The sequence below is a fragment of the Heterodontus francisci genome, chromosome 38, assembly GCF_036365525.1.
Source record: "Heterodontus francisci isolate sHetFra1 chromosome 38, sHetFra1.hap1, whole genome shotgun sequence".
NCBI classification, from domain to species: domain Eukaryota; kingdom Metazoa; phylum Chordata; class Chondrichthyes; order Heterodontiformes; family Heterodontidae; genus Heterodontus; species Heterodontus francisci.
In genome coordinates this window covers 27,958,393-27,981,863 of record NC_090408.1, presented here as the reverse complement: position 1 = coordinate 27,981,863, position 23,471 = coordinate 27,958,393, and the positions used below count along the sequence as shown (strand labels likewise).

General features: G+C 42.2%; 1 protein-coding gene across 6 annotated transcripts in view; it reads right to left on the bottom strand.

Moving 5' to 3' along the window:
• Positions 1–23,471, bottom strand: part of LOC137352469 (WD repeat-containing protein 72-like) — a 279,396-nt gene that overhangs the window by 149,628 nt on the left and 106,297 nt on the right. For all 6 annotated transcript variants that reach the window (XM_068017967.1, XM_068017963.1, XM_068017966.1 and 3 more), the window contains one exon: positions 14,332–14,558. In XM_068017967.1, coding sequence (XP_067874068.1) covers positions 14,332–14,558 — 227 coding nt within the window. The remainder of the gene's footprint in view (positions 1–14,331; positions 14,559–23,471) is intronic.

Here is a 23,471-nt window from a genome sequence, read left to right as displayed (position 1 = left end):
ATTTGAGAGGATGCAGAAAAGATTTACAAGAATGGTTCTGGGATGAGGGACTTCAGTTGCGAGGGTAGTTTAGAGATGCTGGGGCTGTTCTCCTTAGAGAAGAGAAGGTTGAGAGGAGATTTGTTAGAGGTGTCAAAAATCCTGAGGGGTCTGGACAGAGTAGATGGAGAGAAACTGTTCCCATTGGTGGAACAGCCATGAACTAGAGGACATTGATATAAGGTGAATGGCAAAAGAACCAAAGGCAACATGAGGAAAAACTTATTTTACGCAGCGAGTGGTTAGGATCAGGAATGCACTGACTGAGAGAGTGGTGGAAGCAGATTCAATCATGGCTTTCAAAAGAGTAATGCATAATTATCTGAAGAGAAAAAAATTGCAGGGCCACAGGGAAATGGCAGTGGAGTGGGATTAGTTGAGTTGCTCTTGCAGAGAGCCAGCACAGGCATGACGGGCCGAACCATTGTGCTGTAACCATTCTATGATTCTATGTATTTTTAATAAATTAAAATGTGCACGTTCTCTTTTTCAGTACCAAAAAGCATAGAAGATTGAATACCTATTAGATTCAATTTCGCCTTTTTAAACTAATCTCGTCAATTGGAAATCGTACAATGCAAATATCATTTACTTCCTGCCGTGAATCTATCTGAAAAGGATACAGGTGATTAAACCGTGACACAAAAGGTTAATATTTAATATAGAAATGTTAAAAATCCTATTTACGTGCAGATCTGTACAGAAATGACAATTTGCAGGATGTTCTTTTCAAACACCTCCGAGAGGCAAACAAAGTAAGCAATTAGCTCCCCTACTGAAATCACCGCAGTATTACACAAGGTTTGGTTTCTGTTAAGTGTATCGGCAGCTTTGGAGGATTACTGCTGCAGTTTAATCAAGAAATATCCCTTCAACTTCATCTCCACAACGTACTGTAAACTTTACACCTAAACACAGTAATAAGGCACTGCAGCATTTGCAGATCCACAGCAAGAATGGCTGGGGCAGCAACCATATGTTACACTGGTGCTCAGACTCTGAACATCTGCGAAAACCATTGAGCAGCAGCAGTGAGGGCTCAGCAAGGGGTTTAATTCGATGATAAAATTAGAGTACGAGTACAAAACCATACAATTACAGCTCATTCCAAGGGAAACCTAAAGATTTTCTTATATAAATCATCACAACAAAAAGCAGGTTGCCAAGTACAAGAACCAAATATTGATTTTTTTTTTGCGGCGCAGTAAAGCATCTTCTTGCTATTTGGTTGCTGCCAAAGACACTGTTTAACAGCTGGAGTCAAATTGCACTATTTACAACAAGAGCTCCTATCAAGTGGACTGTAAGTATTCTCTCAACATGCTATTCAAATGGTGCTTCACCACAAAAATCAACTTCACCCAAATTGAAGCACAGTCCATGCAAGACTCTTTTCATAGCCCACCAAAGGACTAAAGCGATCATTTATTTCATGAATGAACTAGATAACAGTCTCAAATGTTTTTTTTTACACATCCGACAAAAAATTCATTTCATGCAAGTCACAAAAGCGCTACAGAAGTGCTGCGTGCCTTAATTTAACTGAATTTGTTACACTGCATAAAAAAACTCCCCCTCACCCCACACCCCCCGCTGTCATTCAAGAGCTCTGCGGCACGTGCGCTAACAAAGGCAGAGTTGAAAAAGTCAAGGCAGCGTGAAATCAAAGTTTTCTTCCATTGTACTTCTGGCTGATTGTCAGGAAAATGGTTTCAGACAAAAGCGGAAGCAAGTGCTGAATGAGGATTTATAGTGCTGGCCAGTCAGCCTTTGTCGGGTGAAAGCAGCTCTTTGATATTCCGTTAGTATAGTGTGTATAAATAATCAGACATTTGTCTGTGTACAGCAACGTTCTTGGCAGTTCGGAATATTGCTGCCTTTCAAGATTAATCCTTTCACTGATTACCAGGTTTTGTGACACTTTTAGTTTGGTGGCACCTGGTTTGTGGCTCATACAATGTTTAAAATTGATCGAAATTTTTAAATTTGCATATCTTAAAATATGAAAAATTCCTTTGGAATGCACATAACCAGGACAGCTGCAGTTTAATAATACACCAAGGTGTATTGTGTAAAGGCAGCAATAGGTAATTGTTGGTATTAGCTGTAAAACTGCTATGAAACTATCACAACAACTTTTCTGCTTTATTACAGACTTAAGACACAGAAACTAAGCTTTTACTAAAGAATTCAGCAATTCCAACCTTTTGTGCCTAGAACTTCAGCAGACGGAAAAATCTAATCTTCCTCATTTTTCTTCAATCACTGATAATAAAGACATTTCTAATAAACATAGAAGGTAATGTCATTTTAGGCACAAGCAGTCTTAGTGATCCCAAAATCTAATATAGAATCTTTAAATCATAGAATGGTTACAGCACAAAAGGAGGAATAATATAGTATATTTAATATAACAATGTCTCTTCAAAGCATCTTTTAAATACTAGTTTTAAATTGAGTGATCAGCGACTTCTCTCAGCTGCAGAGATATTCTTCATGTTATAACCAATTTACACTTTTATGTTTAGTATTATGCAAAATTTAAAATTTTGCACTGATGTGAAGAATTTTAGCATACTGAATTGGTAAATTTTTCATGCTGTCCTACGGAAAGTATGTATAATGCATACCTACATTTTTCACAGAATTATTTGATTAACACTTCTGTGGCACTGCATGAAAGACGGCATGCCAGGGTGATCAGCGGGCAGCATGGCTGATTGCCCACACCCACCAAGATACCCCCATCGATATCTGCAGGCATGGTCAGACCTACCTTGCAATGTCCTTGAGGAACTGACAAAAAGACCGGGGCGGGGGGGGCAGCAAAGAAGCAGAATTTGGGCTGTTACAAGAACACCTGCAGCAAACATACACCATAAAAATACCCAGTGTCAGTAATGACCAGCTGCGGCCTCTAACCTGCCTCCAACTCCTTTCAAGTATGTTGCAATGCTGAGATATGGGGATGGTATCCTGGAGAGGCAAACAGGTTCATCCTCCTTGTGGCTACCGCATCAAATACCACCTCCACTTCAGCAGCCACTAAATAGGTGTTTAAGTACTAGGTTGAACTACCACTTGGCTGTAGACTCATGGCTGCACACTGTTGCCCACTTCTTAGCCCCTTCCTTCGTTAACCTTAGCACAGTGTGCCAATTAGTTGAAATATCTTTTAAAGTTTGAGGAATTTTTGTCCCCTATTCTGCTCTTCCCCTTTTATTTTGGAATCCCTCTAAATTCAGCTTCATTTTCCACTCCCACCAATGGTGTAATACAAACATACAAATTCGGAGCTGAAGTAGGCCATTCGACCCCTCTAGCCTGCTCCGCCATTCAATAAGATCATGGCTGATCTGTTTCTGTCTCGAATTCCACACTCCCATCTTCCCCCGATAATCTTTGATTCCCTTGCCTAACAAACATCTATCTAGTTCTATCCAGTTCCAAAGAAGGGTCACTGACCCGAAACGTTAACTCTGCTTCTCTTTCCACAGATGCTGCCAGACCTGCTGAATGGTTCCAGCATTTCTTGTTTTTATTTCAGATTTCCAGCATCCGCAGTATTTTGCTTGTATTTATATAAAGATCTATCTACCTCAGCCGTAAAAATATTCAATGACCCCGCCTCCACCACCTTCTAAGGCAGAGAATTCCAAAGTCGCACAACCCTCAGAGAAAAAATTTCTCCCCATTTCTGTCCTAAAAGGGCAACCCCTAATTTTAAAACAGTGCCCCCTAGTTCTGGACTTACCCACAAGAGGGAACATCCTTTCCACATCCATCTTGTCAAGACCGTTCAGGATCTTATACTTCAATCAAGTCTCCCCTCACTCTTCTAAACTCCAGTGAAAACAAGCCCAGTCTATCCAACCTTTCCTCATAAGACAACCTGCTCATTCCAGGTATCAATCTAGTAAACCTCCTCTGAACCACATCCAATGTATTCACGTCCTTCCTTAAATAAGGAGACCAAAACTGCACACTGTATTTGTGATGTGGTCTCGCCAATGCCCTGTTAACTGAAGCATAACATCCTTACTTTTATTTTCAATTCCTCTCGTAATAAAGGATAGCATTCCATTAGCCTTCTTTATTACTTGTTTCACCTGCATACTAGCTTTTTGTGACTCATGCACTGGAACACCTAGATCCCTCTGCACCTTGGAATTCTGCAGTTGTTTGCAGTTTAAGTAATTCTTCCTGCCAAGTCTGCCAGATCTTTGCCCACTCACTCAACCTATCTATATCGGTCTGTAACCTCCTTATGTCCTCTTCACAACATAATTTCCTACCTTTCTTTGTGTCATCTGCCAATTTAGCTACCATGCCATCGCTCCCCTTATCTAAGTCATTGATATCAACAGTAAAAAGTTGAAGCCCCAGCACAGACCCCGGCAGCACTCCACTCGTAACATCCTGCCAATCAGAAAAGAACCCTTTTATGCATACTCTCTGTTTTCTGTCAACCAGCCAATCTTCTACCCAAGCTAATACGTTACCTTGTACATGCCCAAAGCTGCACCTGGCACTGTGAGTAATTACGCCAACAGTCTGAACCATAAAAATTGAATATTATTCATACATTCCCATTCTGGACAGATTTCACCATCTCATAACTTAGAACTGACATATAGCAATACATAAACCGGTTCCAATACAACTTTGATTCTCCTTTGCCACACGACCTTCTCAAAAAACAACGGATAGTTCGTTTGGGACCTTCTGTCACATAAGTGATAAACTTTGCAGATTATGTCAGATCTGATTAGTAGCACAAAAGGGCGGCACAGTGGCGCAGTGGTTAGCACCGCAGCCTCACAGCTCCAGCGACCCGGGTTCAGTTCTGGGCACTGCCTGTGCGGAGTTTGCAAGTTCTCCCTGTGACCGCATGGATTTTCGCCGGGTGCTCCGGTTTCCTCCCACAGCCAAAGACCTGCAGGTTGATAGGTAAATTGGTCATTATAAATAGCCCCTAGTATAGGTGGTAGGGGAATGGTGGGGATGTGGTAAGGAATATGGGATTAATATAGGATTAGTATAAATGGGTGGTTGATGGTCGGCACAGACTCGGTGGGCCGAAGGGCCTGTTTCACTGCTGTATCTCAAAATAAAAATAAATAAATAAACTCAGAAATCGTATAATGACATTACGCCTCAATTTAACATGTGGCCTTCGATATGCTGAGTGTTCATAGATGGGTGCTTTTGAAAACCATTCCCTTTTAATAGCTGTACACAATATTGGTCTGTCAATCTTGCTTTGACCCAGTTTGAGCTTCAAAGGGGACAAAGGGATTATCTGACCCCAGCCTGCACTGGTGCTTCACTGGATCTATGTGCACCAGGCAATTGAAAGAGCTGCGTGGAATCACCACATCAATGTTGAACTTCACAAAAAGACTTTAAATTATGTACACTAAAATAAAATCAAAATACTGCAGATTCTGGAAATCTGAAATAAAAACAGAAAGTGCTGGAAATACTCAGCAGGTCAGGCAGCATCTGTGGAAAGAGAAACACAGGCTGGTATTTTTCCCTCGACGGACGGGAGCTATCCACCGACTGAAAAGTTGGTGGCAAACCCACCTCCCCTGACCTAGGGATCCGATCCACATTTTGTGGTTCCCCGGCCTTTAATTGGTCTGAGGCGGAACTTCCACCCGCTTGAGGCAAGAGGTTCTGCCTAATGGAGCTGCAGGCCAGCAGCTCTTGGTCCCAGCAGGAGCAGTGGCCACTGCTGGGACTGCAACCCAGCCATCAGGAAGATGATGTTGGGGGGCCTGGAGAAGGAAGGTAAGTTCTTGGTGCCTCGCCATGGGTGATCGGTTGGGCCCCGGCGAGGCAAGGATGGTCGACTGGGGGGTGGGGGTGGGAGAAACGGGGTTCGTGTTCGATGTTGGGGGTGGTTGGGGCAGCGGGGCGGCCCTCTGAAGGGCACAAGGTGCCTGATCATGAGGGCCCCCCGCCCCAGGCCAGAGAGCTGCCTGCTTTTGTTAGGCGACTTCTCTCGGGCCTGGGCCGCCCGACTAGCCATAGGTAAAATCCCCATAGTGGCGGGCGGAGGCCCTTAAGTGACTGTTTTGCGACACCGCCGCCCCCCGAGACACCCGCTCCATTTTACGCCACCCCCTCGCCACATTCCCGCCCTTTGGCAGGGCGTAAAATTCCAGGCACAGTTAACGTTTCAGGTCTGTGACCTTTCATCAGAACTGGCAAAGGTTAGAAATGTAATCGGTTTTAAGCAAGTGAAAAGAGGGAGGGGGGGACGAACATCAAAAGGTAAGTTGTGCGCTAGGGCAGAGGGCAGGAGGAATTAAATGACAGAGATGTCACAGAATAAAGACAAAGGGAGTGCTAATAGTTGTATTAAAGACAGAGCATTAGTCCAGAGACTAATCCTTACCATTAACACTCTGTCTGGAGCACTCCCTTTGTTTTTTCTTGTGGTTGTGTGTGCTAGAATACTAACATGTCTGTGACTGAAGACAGTAACTCCCCAAGCCAGGGCGAAGTAACTTGGGATAAGTTAAAGCACTATTTATGGAAGAGTTGAGAAAAATGGCTGAGCAGTGTGGGATCATTGTCCGTGCCAAGGCTAGAAAGTCTGAACTCGTAGGACCAGTGGCCAACCATTTTTCCCTCGAATCTGAAGAATCAGAAACCGGGTTAGAAATAGACTCCGACAGAGTATTGCTAGCAAAAATACAATTGGAACAGAGGAAACTTGAATTAGATGACAGGGAAAGAGAAAGAGAAAGGGAGAAACTGGAGAAAGAAAAAGAGAAAGAGGAGAGAGAGAAATAAAGAACCTTCCAGAAGGAAGGTCAGGAAAGAGAGTTGAGGCGGCTTGAGTTAACTAGGAAGTGACAGCGTAACCCCAGTGAAAGCATGGCCAATATGGAGAATAGTCATTCAGGCCCGTGTACTGAATTGTTTAAAATTTTCCCAACTGATCCCAAAATTCAACAAGGAAGATGGGGAAGAATTTCTTGTATCTTTTGAAAAGCTTGCAAGGCAGTTAAAATGGTCGGCTGAGACTTGGACTCTTCTAGTAAAAAGTAAGATAACAGGAAAATCCCATGAGGTTTATTTTATTCCCTGTTGCCAGATGAGAGTTCATCAAATTATGAACTGACAAAAAATGCTATCCTCGGGTCATATGAGCTAGTACCGGAAGCCTATCGCCAAATGCATAGAACCCTCAGGAAGCAAGCTGATCAAACGTACCTGGAGTTTGAGAGAAGTCAGCGAGGGCTCTTAAAGTGCAGCCCAGCTATGAGAATCTCAGGGGAGCTAATTTTACGAGAGGAATTTAAAAACTGGCTCCCACTCTCCATAAAGACACATGCAGAGGAACAAAAGGTACATACAGCCAGGCAAGCCGCCGTTCTGGCTGATGAGTTTGCTTTCATATATAAGTTGGTTCCCCGGGGAAAACCTTTCCTAGTCATCTCCACAAATCCGAAAAGGACAAAGAGAGAAAGGTGATAGAAGCCCAAGCAGTCCTGGGAGAGAGAGTAAAGCAGGAGACACAGGGAGCCCTCCTCCAGCCAAAAAGGAAGATGCTGTAGATAGGAATGAGACCCAGAGACCTGTGCATTTCCATTGTAATAAGGCAGGTCATCTGAGAGCTGACTGCTGGAAACTACGGGAAAAACCTGTAGGGTTAATCAGGGCACATGCACTCAGTGAAGGAGAAAGGACCCTGATGGAAAGCACAGCTGAACAAGCTGTGACTTTAGCTGCAGCAGTCATAAGACCCAGGAAACATACTGCTGTAGGTGCGGGAAAATTTAATAAAATTCCTGAAGGTTATCAAGATTTTGTGTCTGAAGGGAGAGTAACCCCATACCCCTCAGGTGGGGCAAGCAAGCCCATAGTATTCCTCAGAGATACAGGGGCCACTAGATCTCTTTTACTGGGAAAAGGCCTGACCTTTCCCTCAGAGAGTGCAGTGAACACCAGAATGGTGGTAAATGGTACTGGAGGGCAGTGGATGCCTGTACCTTTACACGGGGTACACTTGGAGTACGACCTAGGTTTGGGACCAGTGACCGGAGGGATTGTCCCTCGTTTGCCTGTGGACGGGGTTAACCTGCTCCTATGTAATGATCTGGCGGGGGCAAAGGTGGTAGCTTCCCCAGTAGTGAAGGAGAGACCACAGGAGGTCAGAGAGACAGGGCAGTGGCAAGAGACTGTCCCCTGCAGTTCCCCTGAATGTGTAGTGAATCAGAGCTATGATTAAACCAGCTCCCTCAGAGGAGACTGAATTTGCACTGCAGGCAGATGACCATGAGGTCTGTCTGTCTGAGACTTTCTTTGGAAAGCTAGAAGACCCGGGGAATGAATAACATGAATCTTTCCCAGCTGAGGCTCAGTGAGCCGAGTCAGTACTAAGAGAGTTAGCACAGGCTGCCCAGACTGAAATTGAAGCAGAGGGAGTCCCTGATTGCTATTATTTAAAGAATGAGGTACTGATGAGGAAATGGAGTTCTCCTCACAGACCTGAGGACAAAAAGTGGACAGTGGTTCACCAGTTAGTGGTGCTGCAGAGGTACCAGAGGGAAATATTAAGAATGGCCCATGAGATTACAGTGGCTGTACATGTCGGTATACGAAAAACCAAAGCCCGCATAAGACAGCAGTTTGACTGGCCAAAAGTCCACAAAGATGTGGTGGAGTGCTGTAGGAGTGGCCACATGTGCCAGTTTGAGGGGAAACCCCAACTTGCAGTGAAATCTGCACCCCTAAATCCTGTATTGGCTGGTAAATTGTAAGGGACACCTGCCGAGAACAAAAGGGGACAGACAGGCACAGGGCTGTCAAAAGTTAGAGAGGAAAGGGAAAAAGAGGACAAGGAGGACAGGTTACAAGGGACCTGAGAGGATTCCCAAATGAAAACCCCTACTGTCCAGTCAGCCGACCCCAAAATGTTTCAAAAATAAGACCCCACATCCTATGTAAATGCAGACATTAGAGGCACCCCACCAGGGTTGCTAACCACATTTACAGAAACCTGCAGGGACAAAGAGTGTCCTCAAGAGGGCAGAGAAACTGAGAGGGCGATGCCTCACCTAGCCGAAGTGCCGCAGCGGCATGCAGTAGAATCTGGACAAATACCTGCAAGCAGGAGTGTCCCAGAGGACAAAGGGAAGATTAGCAAAGAATCCTCCCCCCACAGTCAGGAGAAAAGGGAACCAACCATCCCCTAAAGTGAAAAGCCTTTGCACTGAGAGTTCAGAGTGGATCCTCCCACAGCCGACTCTTCACACTAGGTCTAATTAAATCTAACCCTCTTCCTGCAGAGCTCAACAGGAATAAAGACACTTAAGACAGTCCTGGAAATGTGCAAACAGCAAACCTCCCCAAAAATCACATGTTTATTGGAATGCCAAAAAGGGCAATTTAAAGCAACACTACTACCAAGAAAAGACAGGTTGTAACAATCTCTAGGATTTCAGAATGAATGAGAGAAATACATACATGTGTTTTGCTGTATTTTCTATCCTTTTTTTAAAAAATGAAATGCTCTTCTAAAATTGCATTTCATTCTGCTGGATGTGGAGTGTCATGAAAACCACACCTGCCAAAATGCGACATATTAATTTCGTCATATGCAACATTCATTTTTAAACTGTTACTGGACTAAAAAAAAAACTTGTTTAGAGAGACCACAGCAGTGGCTGGGAAACATGACTGCACCTTTTGCATTCTAAAAGACAGTTGAAAAAAAAAGAGACAATGGCAATTGCTCACTGATCCAACTAACAGAGATTGGTCTAAGCAACAGTGATCCACATCTTGTCTGTGGAAGAGCCAGCATTACATCCCCCCACCCCCAAGAGCTTTGAAATCCACAAACCTCAGGAGCGGTGTGTCCAAGTAGGGGGTAAGTCACATGACTAACCTGCTGGCCAACTTGGAGCTTTGAATTGTGCTCACAGAACAGTTGGAAAAGAGACTGCAATTTGAAGACAACAGAGAAGGAAGGTCTCACCCTCTCTCTCTCGAAGTTTGAGGGGATCCACTGAAGCCACTCAAACATCGAGAGAGAAGACTCCTGCAGCTAAACAAGTTTGAAAGTGTGCACTGGGCCCAAACAAGAACTGCACAACTGCAATCCAAGACTTTAAATCAAATCCAAAAGCCAGTAACTGAACTCCAGCTATTACTTCAAACCTTTCTCCTCCTCTGTCTCTATTTGCGTGTGTGTTTATCGCGTATGCATGGTTGCATCGCGTATTTCTAGTAGTTTTAACCAAATTAGAGCTTCAAGGTTAATAAACTTACACCTTTCTTGTTTAAATCTATGAAAACCTGTCTGGTTGATTTTTTTGCCATGACAATTAGAGAGCAGTGAACAAGGATTCACTGAAGGGAAGCTAAAGACACAGTGTTTTAAAAATTAAACCCTGTTACGGCCAAACCAGGCAAAGGCTGAGAGGAGAGACGTAGACCCTGCCTCACCTGGTTGTAACATTCTCTCCACAGATGCTGCCTGGCCTGCTGAGTACTTCCAGCAATTTTGTTTTTTATTTTAAATTGTGGACACCTAAATTAAAAGTAAACATACTACTTCCAAAATCTAAGGAGTTGAAAAACGTTATTCGTATTGTAGCAATTCAGTGAGTCAAGAATGTGCTTTAATGTTGTTTAAGTTTTACATAAGAACATAAGAAGCAGGAGTAGACCACACAGACCCTTGAACCTGCTCCATCATTCAATAAGACCTTTCACGCCCGATCCCCATCTCGCCTGATTCTACATGAGTGCAAAAATCTATCTCAGCCTTGAATCTACTCAAAAACTGAGCATCCACTGCTCTCTGGGGTAGAGAATTTCTGAAGATGCACAACCCTCTGAATGAAGAAATTCCTCCTCATCTCAGTCTTAATCAACACCTTATGTGAAGACTATGCCCCGTAGTTCTAGACTGTCCAGCAAAGAGAAACAACCTTTCTGCATCTACCCTGTCAAGCCCCTGCAGAATCTTGTATGTTCCAATGAGATCACCTCTCATTCTTCTACACTCCAGACAGGGGAGGCCCAACCTACTCAACCACTCATCATAGAACAACCCTCTCATCCCAGGAATCTAACTAATGAACCTTTACTGCACTGTCTCTAAGCATATCATCGAGAAACAGATGAATGAGCAAGAAGGAAATAAGGTGAATTAGAGTAAAACATGGTAGAGAGAGAGAAAAAAAACACAAAAAGGAAAAGTAAAAATAAAGTTAAGTATCTCTAGCAACAATTTACTACCTGTAGGAATGAGACTCAACAGTTTAAATTATTCCCTTTCTGGGCCAGAGAGGTTCAGTGGCATTGCATGAACATAATTCTCCCTATTAAAAAGGTACTTACACTACTTTCCCATTGCTAATTTTCTATGGCAAATTCAACAGGCAATTAATGTGCAAATGCAGCAATTTCATAAAACTCACAGGAATGTTGAAAATGAGCTGACATTTTCACAGTGGAACAGCATGCATCATTCAGCAACCTGTGACAATTCATAAATCTTGGGATATCCATCTCGCCACAAGTTGCTGACTGATTTACCCTATTAATTAAGGCGATCAATAAACTGTTGTTTTAGCAACAAAATCTAGGCCCATGTGCGTAAAGTCATACAATAGTGCGCAGGGGGAAAAGGCTTGATTACAAGAATGGTCCTTATTATTGAGCACAAGAGTTATCTAGTACCTGAGCACCATAAATAATATTTGTCCCATCTTTAGAATCCTATTTTGAATCAAAACCTCACCTATACTTTAACATTGTACAATGGTTCCCATTACCTAAAGCACAAGTTATCAGAAATTCTATTAAGCTACATTTTTGTAAAATTGTGATGTCTTAGAAGATTTGTAAAATGGAGTACAATATTCTAATGCAGAGCTAAACAAACACACAAAAGTTAGTGAATTGCAATTTGCCCAAAAATCTAATTTGAATCTGGAAATACCACTAATAATCCCATAATACTTAACAATTTAATTTATTCAATCACCATAAATCGGTGACCTTGATAATATATTACACATTAAGAAGCATAAAATATATCAACTCAATGGCAATATGACCATGGAAAATTCTTTCAAAATATTAAAACTTTCTGTAAGTGCACACTTCAGCCTGAATTTTATGAGCGCATGGCAAATCGTGGCGACGCGCTTTCAAGTTGGCGGTCTGCCCCTGCGGATCGCCTGTCGCTGAGTCCCTGCAATATTACGCGCGGGGTCTCATTTAAATGGAGGGGGCAGAACAGCCGCCCTGATGAAGTAGAGGGGGCAGCTGCTCCGTTCCCGCCAAAGGCGTCCCGCCCCATCACGCAGGCACCAGCGCCGTTTATAAAGGGCTTCAAGCCCGGACAAATGATTTAAATTTTTAAAGGCACCATCACATTTTATTTAAATAAAAACAGTTACTTCAACATCAATGCCCCTCTTCCACCTCTCCAATGATTGATCAACATATTTAATTCCCTCTCCCCCCGCCCCCCAAAAAACCATTTTTGCCGGTCCCGACTTTTTACCCCCAAACTTTATAATCTTTGCCCTTCAACCCCTTCCCACCATCCCCTCAGCCAACTGAAACAGATTTCACCGCTCCTCCCCTCCAGCCCTGAGAATCTCACACCTCCACCCTCCCCACCAGTGTCAAGCTTCGGATGTCCATATGGAGATCTGAAGGCGCGGGACTTCCGGCAACCGGTTGGAACATTGGCGTGGGACAGCTGTCAGGACAAGGTGAGTTTATTTGCATGGATTTTAATTATTAAAATGTAGGCCCTGCTGCTCAGCAGCGGGGGGCTGCATCGCGGCCTCGCTGCCGCTGGTAAAATGCAGCGGGGCCTTCTCGGCGTCGGGGGTCGTAGTGGGCCTCTCCCAGAAGAATTTTCCGGACCCCCCGCCACGATCCCTGATGGTAAAATTCAACCCTTCTTGTCCATCACAATGTCTGTTGCAAATTTCTGTGCCAGGCTCCATTCAATAAGGTCTAACTTTTTCAAGGATTTTTATGAAGAGACTAATAGTGTAGAAGTGGAAGTTCACGACAATTCAAATGATTTCAAAAGATTGCCATCTGGGCAGACTTCAACAGCACATCCTGTGTAGCAGCATGGAATCACTGACGGCAACTTCAGGATTTCTGCGTTTAACTGTTGCTGACAGTTTCACAGTTGTAATGACAATGAATATTAATATTTTGTGCTTGTGAAGTTAGTGAAACTTTGAGCCAACAAAAATGGCACATCCAGCACTCGTTTTGGAAGCCAAACTTCAGTGCCTGTAGTACTATTGATGCAGTTATGGTGCCTATTTAGTTATCTAACTACAGTAGGTAACAAAATGTTAATTGTATTCTAGGGACCAAACAGAAAATACTTGCTTCACTGTTGACCTGTCACGCCCCTAATAAATCCTATGAATGGACAAGCCCTAACTTTTTTGGGCAGGCTCAGTGGGTATGTAGCGGGTAAGTACCACAACTTCATGCCCTTCATCTATTTGAATGCTGAGTCTCTTAGTGACATAGGGTTAGAATGAAGCTTGTGGAGCAACATGGTCAACACAGACAGCAACGTCCTGACTCCTGCATTTACAGAATTCAGAATGTTTGTAGTCTCAGATTGAGCTTCCCCATCAACCTTAGAGAAACAGCATGACCTCTGACCATCTACCAAGCCCAATTAGAATCAATGGATTTTAACGACACAGGTTGCACCTTACAACCTTTTAAAATAGCATATCCTCTAATTTACTGTGAGCAGTGCCCCGGGACATATAAACTTGTTAGTGATGCATCTCTGGCACACACCAAGTGATGCACGTTATCTTTATTAGATTTGCATCTTAACAAGGAAGTCCAGTTGTTGCATGCAGCCTGAAATTTACAAGCAGTTACAACTCTCCTCTGATTAACCTTCACACTTCATATGTAGTTACAATTGCCTTTTGGAACAGTAGCAAAAAGGAAAAGCTAAACCAGAGATTCAATTAACTTTGTAAGTTTTCTAGAAGAAATATTTAAGGGAACTTTCTGTAAGCCAGTTAAAAAAGTACATATTATTGGTGGGGGGTGGAAGGAAGCAAAATATTAATATTTTGCTTTGACTGAAGGTAATAGTAGCCTGATGTAAAGTCTTTACTGACAAAGGCACATTCAACATTCTGGCATTAACACCCACAAGTCATTAGCCTTCTGATGCAAACTCAATAAAAACCTTCATTATGGAAACATAAGAAAATGAGCTACCTCTATTAAAATCGCTTTAGTTACCTTCTCTGAAGATTTGGAACTTTCCGTAGTTTGGAAAACCGGAGACGATGTGCTGAATTTGAAAGAGCCAGATTGTTTGTAGCTAGTGTTCTTCTTCTTGATTGGATCAAGAGGTCTAACTCCCATAGATACAGAATCCAGTGTATTCATGAATGTAGAAGATGAGTCATCACATGAACCGATGATTGCCTTTGCTACATCACCAGTCTCATGTCGATCAAGGGCACCTAACAATAGAGTTAAGAATATTGTTAATGTAAAAACGAAGCATTTTGACACTGACAGCTCTTGCTTGCTTTCTTCCCACTGTACACTGAAGTAGGAACATTGTTTGGACTAACTAACTGACTAGGCCTATGAACTAGGAACACTCAATAAACAAAAATGCCTATAGTATTTCTTAAAAAGTCACTAATAAGCTAACAAGCCGCTTCTCATGTTCTGCCAGAAGATGATACCATGGTGTACGTTAAGTGGGAAATTTTGTGGGGTTCCATTTCCTGTGCAGCCAGTACAGGTTAGGAAATATGGGTTTAATGCTGCAGCCCTATCTCTGCTACTGTGTGCACTGCTTATGAGGATTTGCACTAGGAAATTTCCCCCTATATCCAAATGCAATAGTTGTTACATTGCAGTCCAGCTAAATAAAATCCTAATTCCTTTTTTTTCATCCATCCCCCGAATATGCACCATACCCCATTTCTAACAAAATACATTTGTAAGCTGCTCCTATTGCTCTGGCTATGTCTGTGGTGTTATGTTAATGGGCTAGATTTTGCAGCCAGCGACAAAGCCACAGCACACACCATAGAACTCGAAGAAAGCTGCCCACAAAGTTCTAGGGATCTATGTGGCGTGGACGTCCCCTTTCCCAATAGCAGTTTAAATCTGGCAGCACGTCGAGGGGATCTCCAGGAGTGCAGCAGCAGTAATGCCAGCAAGCAGCCAATCAAGAAAGACATATTTATATAGCACCTTTCATGACCACAGGACATACCAAAGTGCTTTACAACCAATGCAGTATAGTCACTGTTGTAATGTAGGAAACAAGGCAGCCAATTTGTGCACAACAAGCTCCCACAAACAGCAATCTGATAATAACCAGATAATATGGTTTTTGATGATGTTGAGTGAAGGATAAATATTGGCCAAGATGCTGGGGTAAACTCCCCTGTTCTTCTTTGAAAGAATGCCATGGTATCTTGTACACCCACCTGCGAGGGCAATCAAGGTCTTGGTTTAATATCTCATCCAAAAGAAGGGCCTCTGACAGTGCAGCACTCCCTCAGTATCGCACTGGAGTGTCAACCAAGCTTTTTGTGCTCATGTCCTGCAGTGGGACTTGAACCCACAACCTCCTGACTCAGAAGGTTCCACCATTCCACCAGCCTCCACATCCAAAGGTTCATCCTCCACCATGTCCACCACCTCCAGCGTGATGCCACCACGAAACACATCTTCCCCTCCCCTCCCCTGTCAGCATTCCAAAGGGATCATTCCCTCCACAACACTCTGGTCCACTTCTCCAACATGCCCGAACCTTATCCTCTTCTCCTGGCAACCTCCCGTGCGATCGCAGGAGGTGTAGTACCTGCCCTTTTACCTCCTCTCTCCTCACCATCCAAGGCCCCAAACACTCCTTCCAGGTGAAACAGCGATTCACTTGTACTTCTTTCAATTTAGTTTACTGTATTTGCTGCTCACAATGCGGTCACCTCTATACTGGGGAGACCAAATACAGATTGGGTGACCACTTTGCTGAACACCTCCGCTCAGTCTGAAAGCATGACCCTGAGCTTCCGGTCGCTTGTCATTTCAACACCCCCCTGCTCTCATACACACATTTCTCACCTTGGCCTGCTCCAGTGAACATCAACACAAGCTCGAGGTGCAGCACCTGATCTTTCTATTAGGTACTCTACAGCCTTGCAGACTGAACATTGAGTTCAATAATTTCAAAGCATGACTGGCCTTTTTAAAAAAAATCTTTTTATTTTTTTAAACCATGTGCCTATTTTTCATGTGGACAGAGCTGCTCCATTATTCTGCTATTAACACTCTCTCTGGACTAATGCTTTGTCTTTCACCACAAGAATTAACATACTCTTTGCCTTTTCCCCAGGACAGCTTTGTTATTTAATCTCTCCTGCCCTCTGCCCTATCACACATCTTTCATTTTGTTCTCTTCCCCACCAAACCACCAACTACCCGCACACCCCACCCTCCGCCACCCCCCTTTAAACTTGCTTAAAACCTAATTCTTTTCTAATCTCTGCCAGTTCTGTTGAACGGTCACAGCCCTGAAATGTTAACTCTGCTTCTCTCTCCACAGATACTGCCTGACCTGCTGACCAGCACTTTCTGTTTTTATTTCAGATTTCCAGCATCTGCAGTATTTTGCTTTTATCTTAAAAGAAAAGTTATGATTTTTTAAACATTTGGAATTTTCTTAGCCGTAAATGGAGAAATTTGAGATTCCACAAATATAAAATTACCTTTTCAGGGTCAATGAGGATGCTCATCAATAATTATGAAATTAGTACACCGTTAAAAGGCCATTAAACCTCATTCAATCAGGCGTATTTTTTCAAGGGTTTTTACAGCGAGATTATGTTCTCATGTAAGAGTGGAAGTTCTCATCCGTTCAAAGACTTCCCATTGATTGTACTCCAGCTGTGAGGGATGGTTGGGCAGGATGGGGGGGGGGTGGGGGGTGGTCCTTAATAGCACACCATCTGGAGAAACATAGAATCACTGACAGCAACTTCTGGATATCCATGTTATTCTGCACATGTCTGGACTCCCGAAGATGCTGTCAGTTTCAGTGGAGTAATGACACTGAACGCCGACAGCTTTTCTGTCATTATCACTGCAAAATCCAGGTCATAATCTTCTCTTTAGTCGAGTTCAGTCACCATTGCTTTGTCCTGGAGCAAAATAGCATGCATCAATTGGGTTGTAATGATGCACGGTTTCCTCATTAAACTCCTTAATGAGGGCTGTGAAAACCTAAACAAAAAAAGGAACCATCACTTCTTTGCTAAAATTGATAACGGCAGGAATTTTAAGTCCATTGTTGAGGCAAAGCATGAGGAGATTTGCCTCTGCATACATGTTGTAGTTGACTTGCTAAAATATCTCCATTTCCCAGTATCCGCATCCCTCACCTCGATGAGCACCAACATAAAAAAGGAATTATCAGCACACCAAAGGGATGTTATCACAGGCTTCTTAATGGCCAGCTTAAGAACGCTACTACTGGAGCCTTGGGAACAAGTCAAACGCATTAGACGCTAATGTGCATCATTGCTGGATACAATGTGGATCTTTGTTGGATATGTATCATTGGTGGGCTTAAGGAGATAACTTACACAAGAGGTAGAGTTGGATAGAAAATGCTGGCAGGATTATTGCTCAATAAACATTTTCCAAGACACACTCCTAAATCTAATAAAATTTTAATGTTCCAATTTATAGTGATGTTCCATTTCAGTGTTATATACTTCTGCCACCCCACCAAAAAAACTTCTGTTAGTTATAGTTCAGTGGACCCATAAACACTGCACTATCCAGACTCAAACAATTGGATTGTAATGTCACATACGCAGTCTCCGATCTCTATTGTAAATTGCCAAGAGATAAAATTTTAACATTATTGTTTAATAATTTATCTCCTTAATGCATTTTACAGCTACTCCCACTTTGCAATTTACATATTTCTTCTATTGGCTAATCTTACCTTCGCATTCCTTACAACTTGGAAATATATGTGCAGTTAATTTTACATTGACACCATTTGTCAGAAGGCAATCTGATTGCAGAACATCATAAACAAGAAATAAGAGCCATTTTGCTCACTGGTGGAGTACAAATGGTGGATGTCATGCTAATACCGTACAGTATTCTGGTCAGACCACAGCTCAAGCACTGCGTCTAGCTTTGGTCACTGAGCCACAGTGGAGACATTCAAGCCTTAAGGGTGGCATGGAGAAGAACCCCTAGATTAAGAGGACTGAGTTGTGAGCAAATATTGCAACCTTAACACCTCACCAGTATGTTTATCATGAAGTTCACTAGACTGAATCCTGGAATGGGAGGTGGGGGGGGGAGATTGTCCGGTAAGCAGAGATTGGATAGACTAGGCCTATATTCCCTAGAATTTGGAAGAATGAGAGGTGATCTTAATGAAACATATAAAAATCTTAAGGGACTTGATAGGATAGATGCTGGGTGGATATTTCCCCTGGCTGCGTAGTCTAGAACTAGAGGTCACAGACTCAGAATAAGGGGTTGGACATTTAGGATTGATATGAGAAATTTCTTCACGCAAAGAGTTGTGAATCTTTGGAATTCTCTACTCCAGAGGGTCATGGATGCTCAGTTGTCAAGTATTTTCAAGACAAAGACTGCCAGATTTTTGGATATTAACATAATTAAGAGACATGGGGATAGTGCAGGAAAGTGGAGTTGAGGTAGAAGATCAGCCATGATCTCATTGAATGGCAGAGCAGGTCTGAAGGGCCAAATGGTCCACTCCTGCTCTTATTTCATATGTTATGTTCTTAAGGTAAAATAACTACAATGCAAGTCTGAAGCAATAGGCACCAGAATTAAATTTACTGTATGGCATAGAAAACAACACCAATCAATGTCTAATCACAAGCCCTTAGTTGTCATTAGTAGTCAGGGTTAAGAGAACAACAGGAAGTTAGTCCAAAAAACTACTTTATTCACAAGCTGAGAAACGGAAAATAGTATTAAAAGAACCCGCAGAGACTACGACTTTCTTTTTTCCCTCATTCTAATACCTCTTTTACTTCTACCTCCTTGGGTCCTAGCGGTAGAGATATATTTCCTCTTGATTTTCTTCTTAGGCCAACTTCCAAAATGAATTATGAATGAAAATCCAGTGTTGAATGTGGCATAGAGACCTAAAAACTTAACTACCTTTTTAAACAAGGCAAAATGGGATTTTAAAAAGTGGCATTTCATTTTTATTTTTTACAAACACCTTAAAATATTATTCATGGAAAACAATGAGACAATCAAATTCTGGCAAAGATTCCAAGTCATTAGCCTGATTGTTCATTTTTCAGATGCTGATGGACTTGCTGTACATCTCCAGCGTTTCCTGTTTTGATTTTGTATAACCAAGCATTTTTTGGCTGCAGACAAAATAAAAATGCTATGGAGTCGATGATATAAAGGAATCACTGGGAAAATCATAGCAAGTGTAAACCACTGAAAGTGGCACATTTCTTGTGATTCAGTTGTGATGCTTTGTAAAATATGCATTCTTTCAAAATGTTATTTAAGCTTATAAATATACATTTTAACTCTAGCAATGAATACAAATCAATACAATGATCACAGTCATACCACAAAAACAATGTTGCCCATGATGTTGTATTCATAATTTTATGTTCATTTAACTTTGCTAATGTCTAAATCATCTACCAGCAATTTCATTTAGATGTCAGTGCTCTTACATAGAAGAGCTGAATAATGAGCTGACTTAAGCAGGGTCAATACCACAAAGGTGAAACTGTAAGATCAGTACTTGACAAACAATGACTTGGATTTTACAGTCAGCAGCAAATGAATAGCGCTCGCCCTTCACTGCAAGTTTCCCAACTTGTGCAATTTCTGCGGGCTTTTCCACTGCTATTTGTGGTCATCAGAGAGTCACAGCAGCATGGCGCCCTCTCCCGGGGATCAGGACCTGTGTGAACAATGCAAACAATGGTGTATCTCCTCAGCTGATCAGATTGAAGAATCCTTACAGAGACACGCAGGCCTTGATCATTCCTGGGGTAGGATTACCCAACTTGGTGGGTGGAGTTCTGGTCCGGGTTTTCCTAAACACTGTGATCACTGGGAGGGGCGTCGGTGATAGCTTGGGTAGGGTGCAATCAGGGGGAAGGAAGCAGGTTAGCTGGCAAAGTACTTAACTCTTACCTGCTGCAGTCCTCACTCGCCTTTAGGTGCCGGGTTTCCCATGATCCAGGAAACCTGGCAGGACAAGCTTAAACCTTGATGTTGGCGGGTTTGAAGCAAATTGAATTCAGGTTTGATATTTTAAAATTTTTTACATCCCACTTGACCCTTTAATGCCTGCAGAGTCAAAGCTAGGAAATACAAGTTAAAATGTGGGTTTCTTGAGGTCTGGAAAACCTGATCGGCCAGAGTTAAGCTAGAATCATGTACAGATAGAGAAATAGAATGAGGGAAAGAAAGGTGGGATTAAGTGAGAGAGATAAAAGAAACAAGATTGAAAAAGTTTTTTTAAAAAAACTTTAGAAGTCTGCAATAATTAAATTCTGAAGGAATGAGATGCCACACTTGTGGATGTAAATTTTCAGTGCCAGAAGGTTGTTTGGCAGGAATTCAGACTTATCGTGCCGTTAAATATTCACTTACACTCAAATGGAGAAGGCTTAACATTCCCTAGCATGTTTAGTGGGTAAGCACCCCAACCTCATGCCGTTACATGCATGTAATTGCTGAATCTCTCAATGAGTTAGAGTGAAGCTTGAGGAAGGGCAGGGTGACATGGACAGCAACTTCCTGCAATCCACGTTTAACTGCACATGTGCGATTGTCAAAAGTTGATGTCCAATTTACTCCTTAATAACAGTGAGCGCTGATAGCTTCACCATTAAACCTAATGCAAAATCTGGGCAATTTCTTTCAATCATCTCTGACAACAATATATTATTTTAGGTATCAGCATTGTAAAAACATCTATATATATGGGGAGGCGGGTGGTGGTGGTACGTATTGTGTGGGGGCAGAGTGGGATGGTACATGTGTGTGTGTATCAGTATTATGGTGGGTGTGTGAGGGGGAGAGAGATGATAGCAAGCTTTCTACAGGAAATAGTGCTTTCAACCTGAATGAAAAATGACACTGACTTTCGCTCCTTTGCCATTCAGAGATTTGCACAAACTCTAATGCTGTTCACGACTCTACATCACTAAGTAGATATTGAATAATGTCACAATCAAATTTACACAGCCAGAAAACTGTATAAATTATTCACTGGAAGCAAGGGAATGGGCCTAAACTTTATGTGTAAAATATATACCTTAGAAAACCGTACAAATTGGCAAGCTTTGGCTGAAGTGGTGAAAGCTGGTTTTGATGCTTGCTGTTCATATCCAGCCTTAGGCATCAAATCAGCAAGCAGCTTTTGGACCCTTTTGAAGAATTTACTACTTACAAGCCACCGTTTGAAAGGACCCATTTGAAAGGTATTCATTTTGACATTTTCTATGTTAACCCATCAAAACAAACAGAATGATATCACAACAACAGTTGAATGCAATCAACTGTTTGACAATGGGCCACACTAGCTCATTCAGGGAGTGCTGGATAGACATTAAACTGAGGCTCCGTCTGTTCTCTCAGATGGATGTAGAAGATCCCCTGGCACTTATGTGAAGAGTAGGGAGTTCTCACTCATGTCCTGTCCAATATCTATCGCTCAACCATCATTAAAATAGATTATCTGGTCATTATTGCTATTTGTGGGATCTTGCTGTGTGAAAATTGGCTGCTGCATTTCCTACATTGGCTACACTTCAAAAGTACTTAATTGACTTTAAAGCTCTGCGGGACACCCTGACAGCATGAAAGGCACTGTATAAATCAAAGTCTTCAAGTCTTTACTTTTTCTTAATGTAATTTTAAATATACGTATTTAATTTCCCCATTTTCTTTCCATTCAATATTTACAGTATGAATTGCCTGCCAACCCCACCCAGCTCAAAGCTACAACCCTTAAACAGGACTTGTGACAGAGCAGCAACATTTCAACTGTAATTAATCTTCACCTGTAACTAATGTTAATGTATTAATGTGCTATGTCAGGGGCTGACAGGTCCATAACTCTCCAGAAGATAACCTCCACAATGCAGCCTTGCCACTGGGGAAGCAGCAGGTGGACGTGAGGTGATTTTCACCCACTTTTTCTTTTATCTTCTGCTATAATTCTCTGCCTCAGAAGGTGGAGGAGGCGGGGTCATTGAATATTTTTAAGGCAGAGGTAGATAGATTCTTGTTGATTATCAGGGGTAGATGGGAGTCTGGAATTTGAGACACAAATCAGGTCAGCCATGATCTTATTGAATGGCGGAGCAGGCTGAAGGGGCTGAATGGCCTACTTCTGCTCCTAATTCGTATGTTCGTATGCTCCTATAAGCAGTGATTCACATGGGGCTTATGGGTAGCATGCTTGGCTATAATTTGATGCTGGGTGTATCTTAGCTGAGCCAATTCTGTCCTCGCCCAAGCAAACAATTAGCTAATTTTCCCCTTTTCTAGCCCAACAGCACTGAAGTCAATCAATACTTCACTAATGCCCAAAGGATTGAACATGCGACTTTCTTGGTCTGTTTGGCTCACTGTCACATTGGGCAGTTGCTTTACTCATTTTCTTGTCAACAGAGTTTGGTTGCAAGTTTTAACAGTTATACTTTCACACTTCCTGATCTTTGGTTGCACCTGAGAGCTCAATTGCTAGAGAAAGCGCATTTGGTAGTGGTCTAAGCTTAACACAGTTTGGACCAATCATCTACTCATGGTGCAAATAAAGTGCTTTTTATACTTGTTAAGTGCCATTTTAGCTGCTGGAGAATTGTATGAAAGGATAAGTGTCAAAAAGAGCACTGTTACACGTTCATTATATTTGGCCAGTTTTGTTCTATTTAACGGATTCAAATTGCAAACTTATTCACAGCAAAATTGTGCACACATCACAATTGGATTTGGGCTCTTGAAATCAATCCTTCATTGAGCAAAGGAAAATCTAGCTACATTGTGTCTAGCTCTCCATTATGTGGAAATATACCAAAATAAATGAACACAATAATTATTACACCTTTAACCCTTTACAATAAGCTTTGCATTTTTGTAATACAGATGGCCTTAGACATTTGGAAAATGATTCCTTAGAAATTTTTAAAACTGGGGTGATACAAAACAGAATGAGAGAAATTCATGCACGTTTAACCATTTTTTTTAAAAAAAACAGTACTGCTGCACTCAACAGATTAATCACTGCAATAATTCTGACAATTTCTCTCTTGCAATCACACAATATTCAGCACCAAAGAGTATCTCATGTTTTATATGCCCAT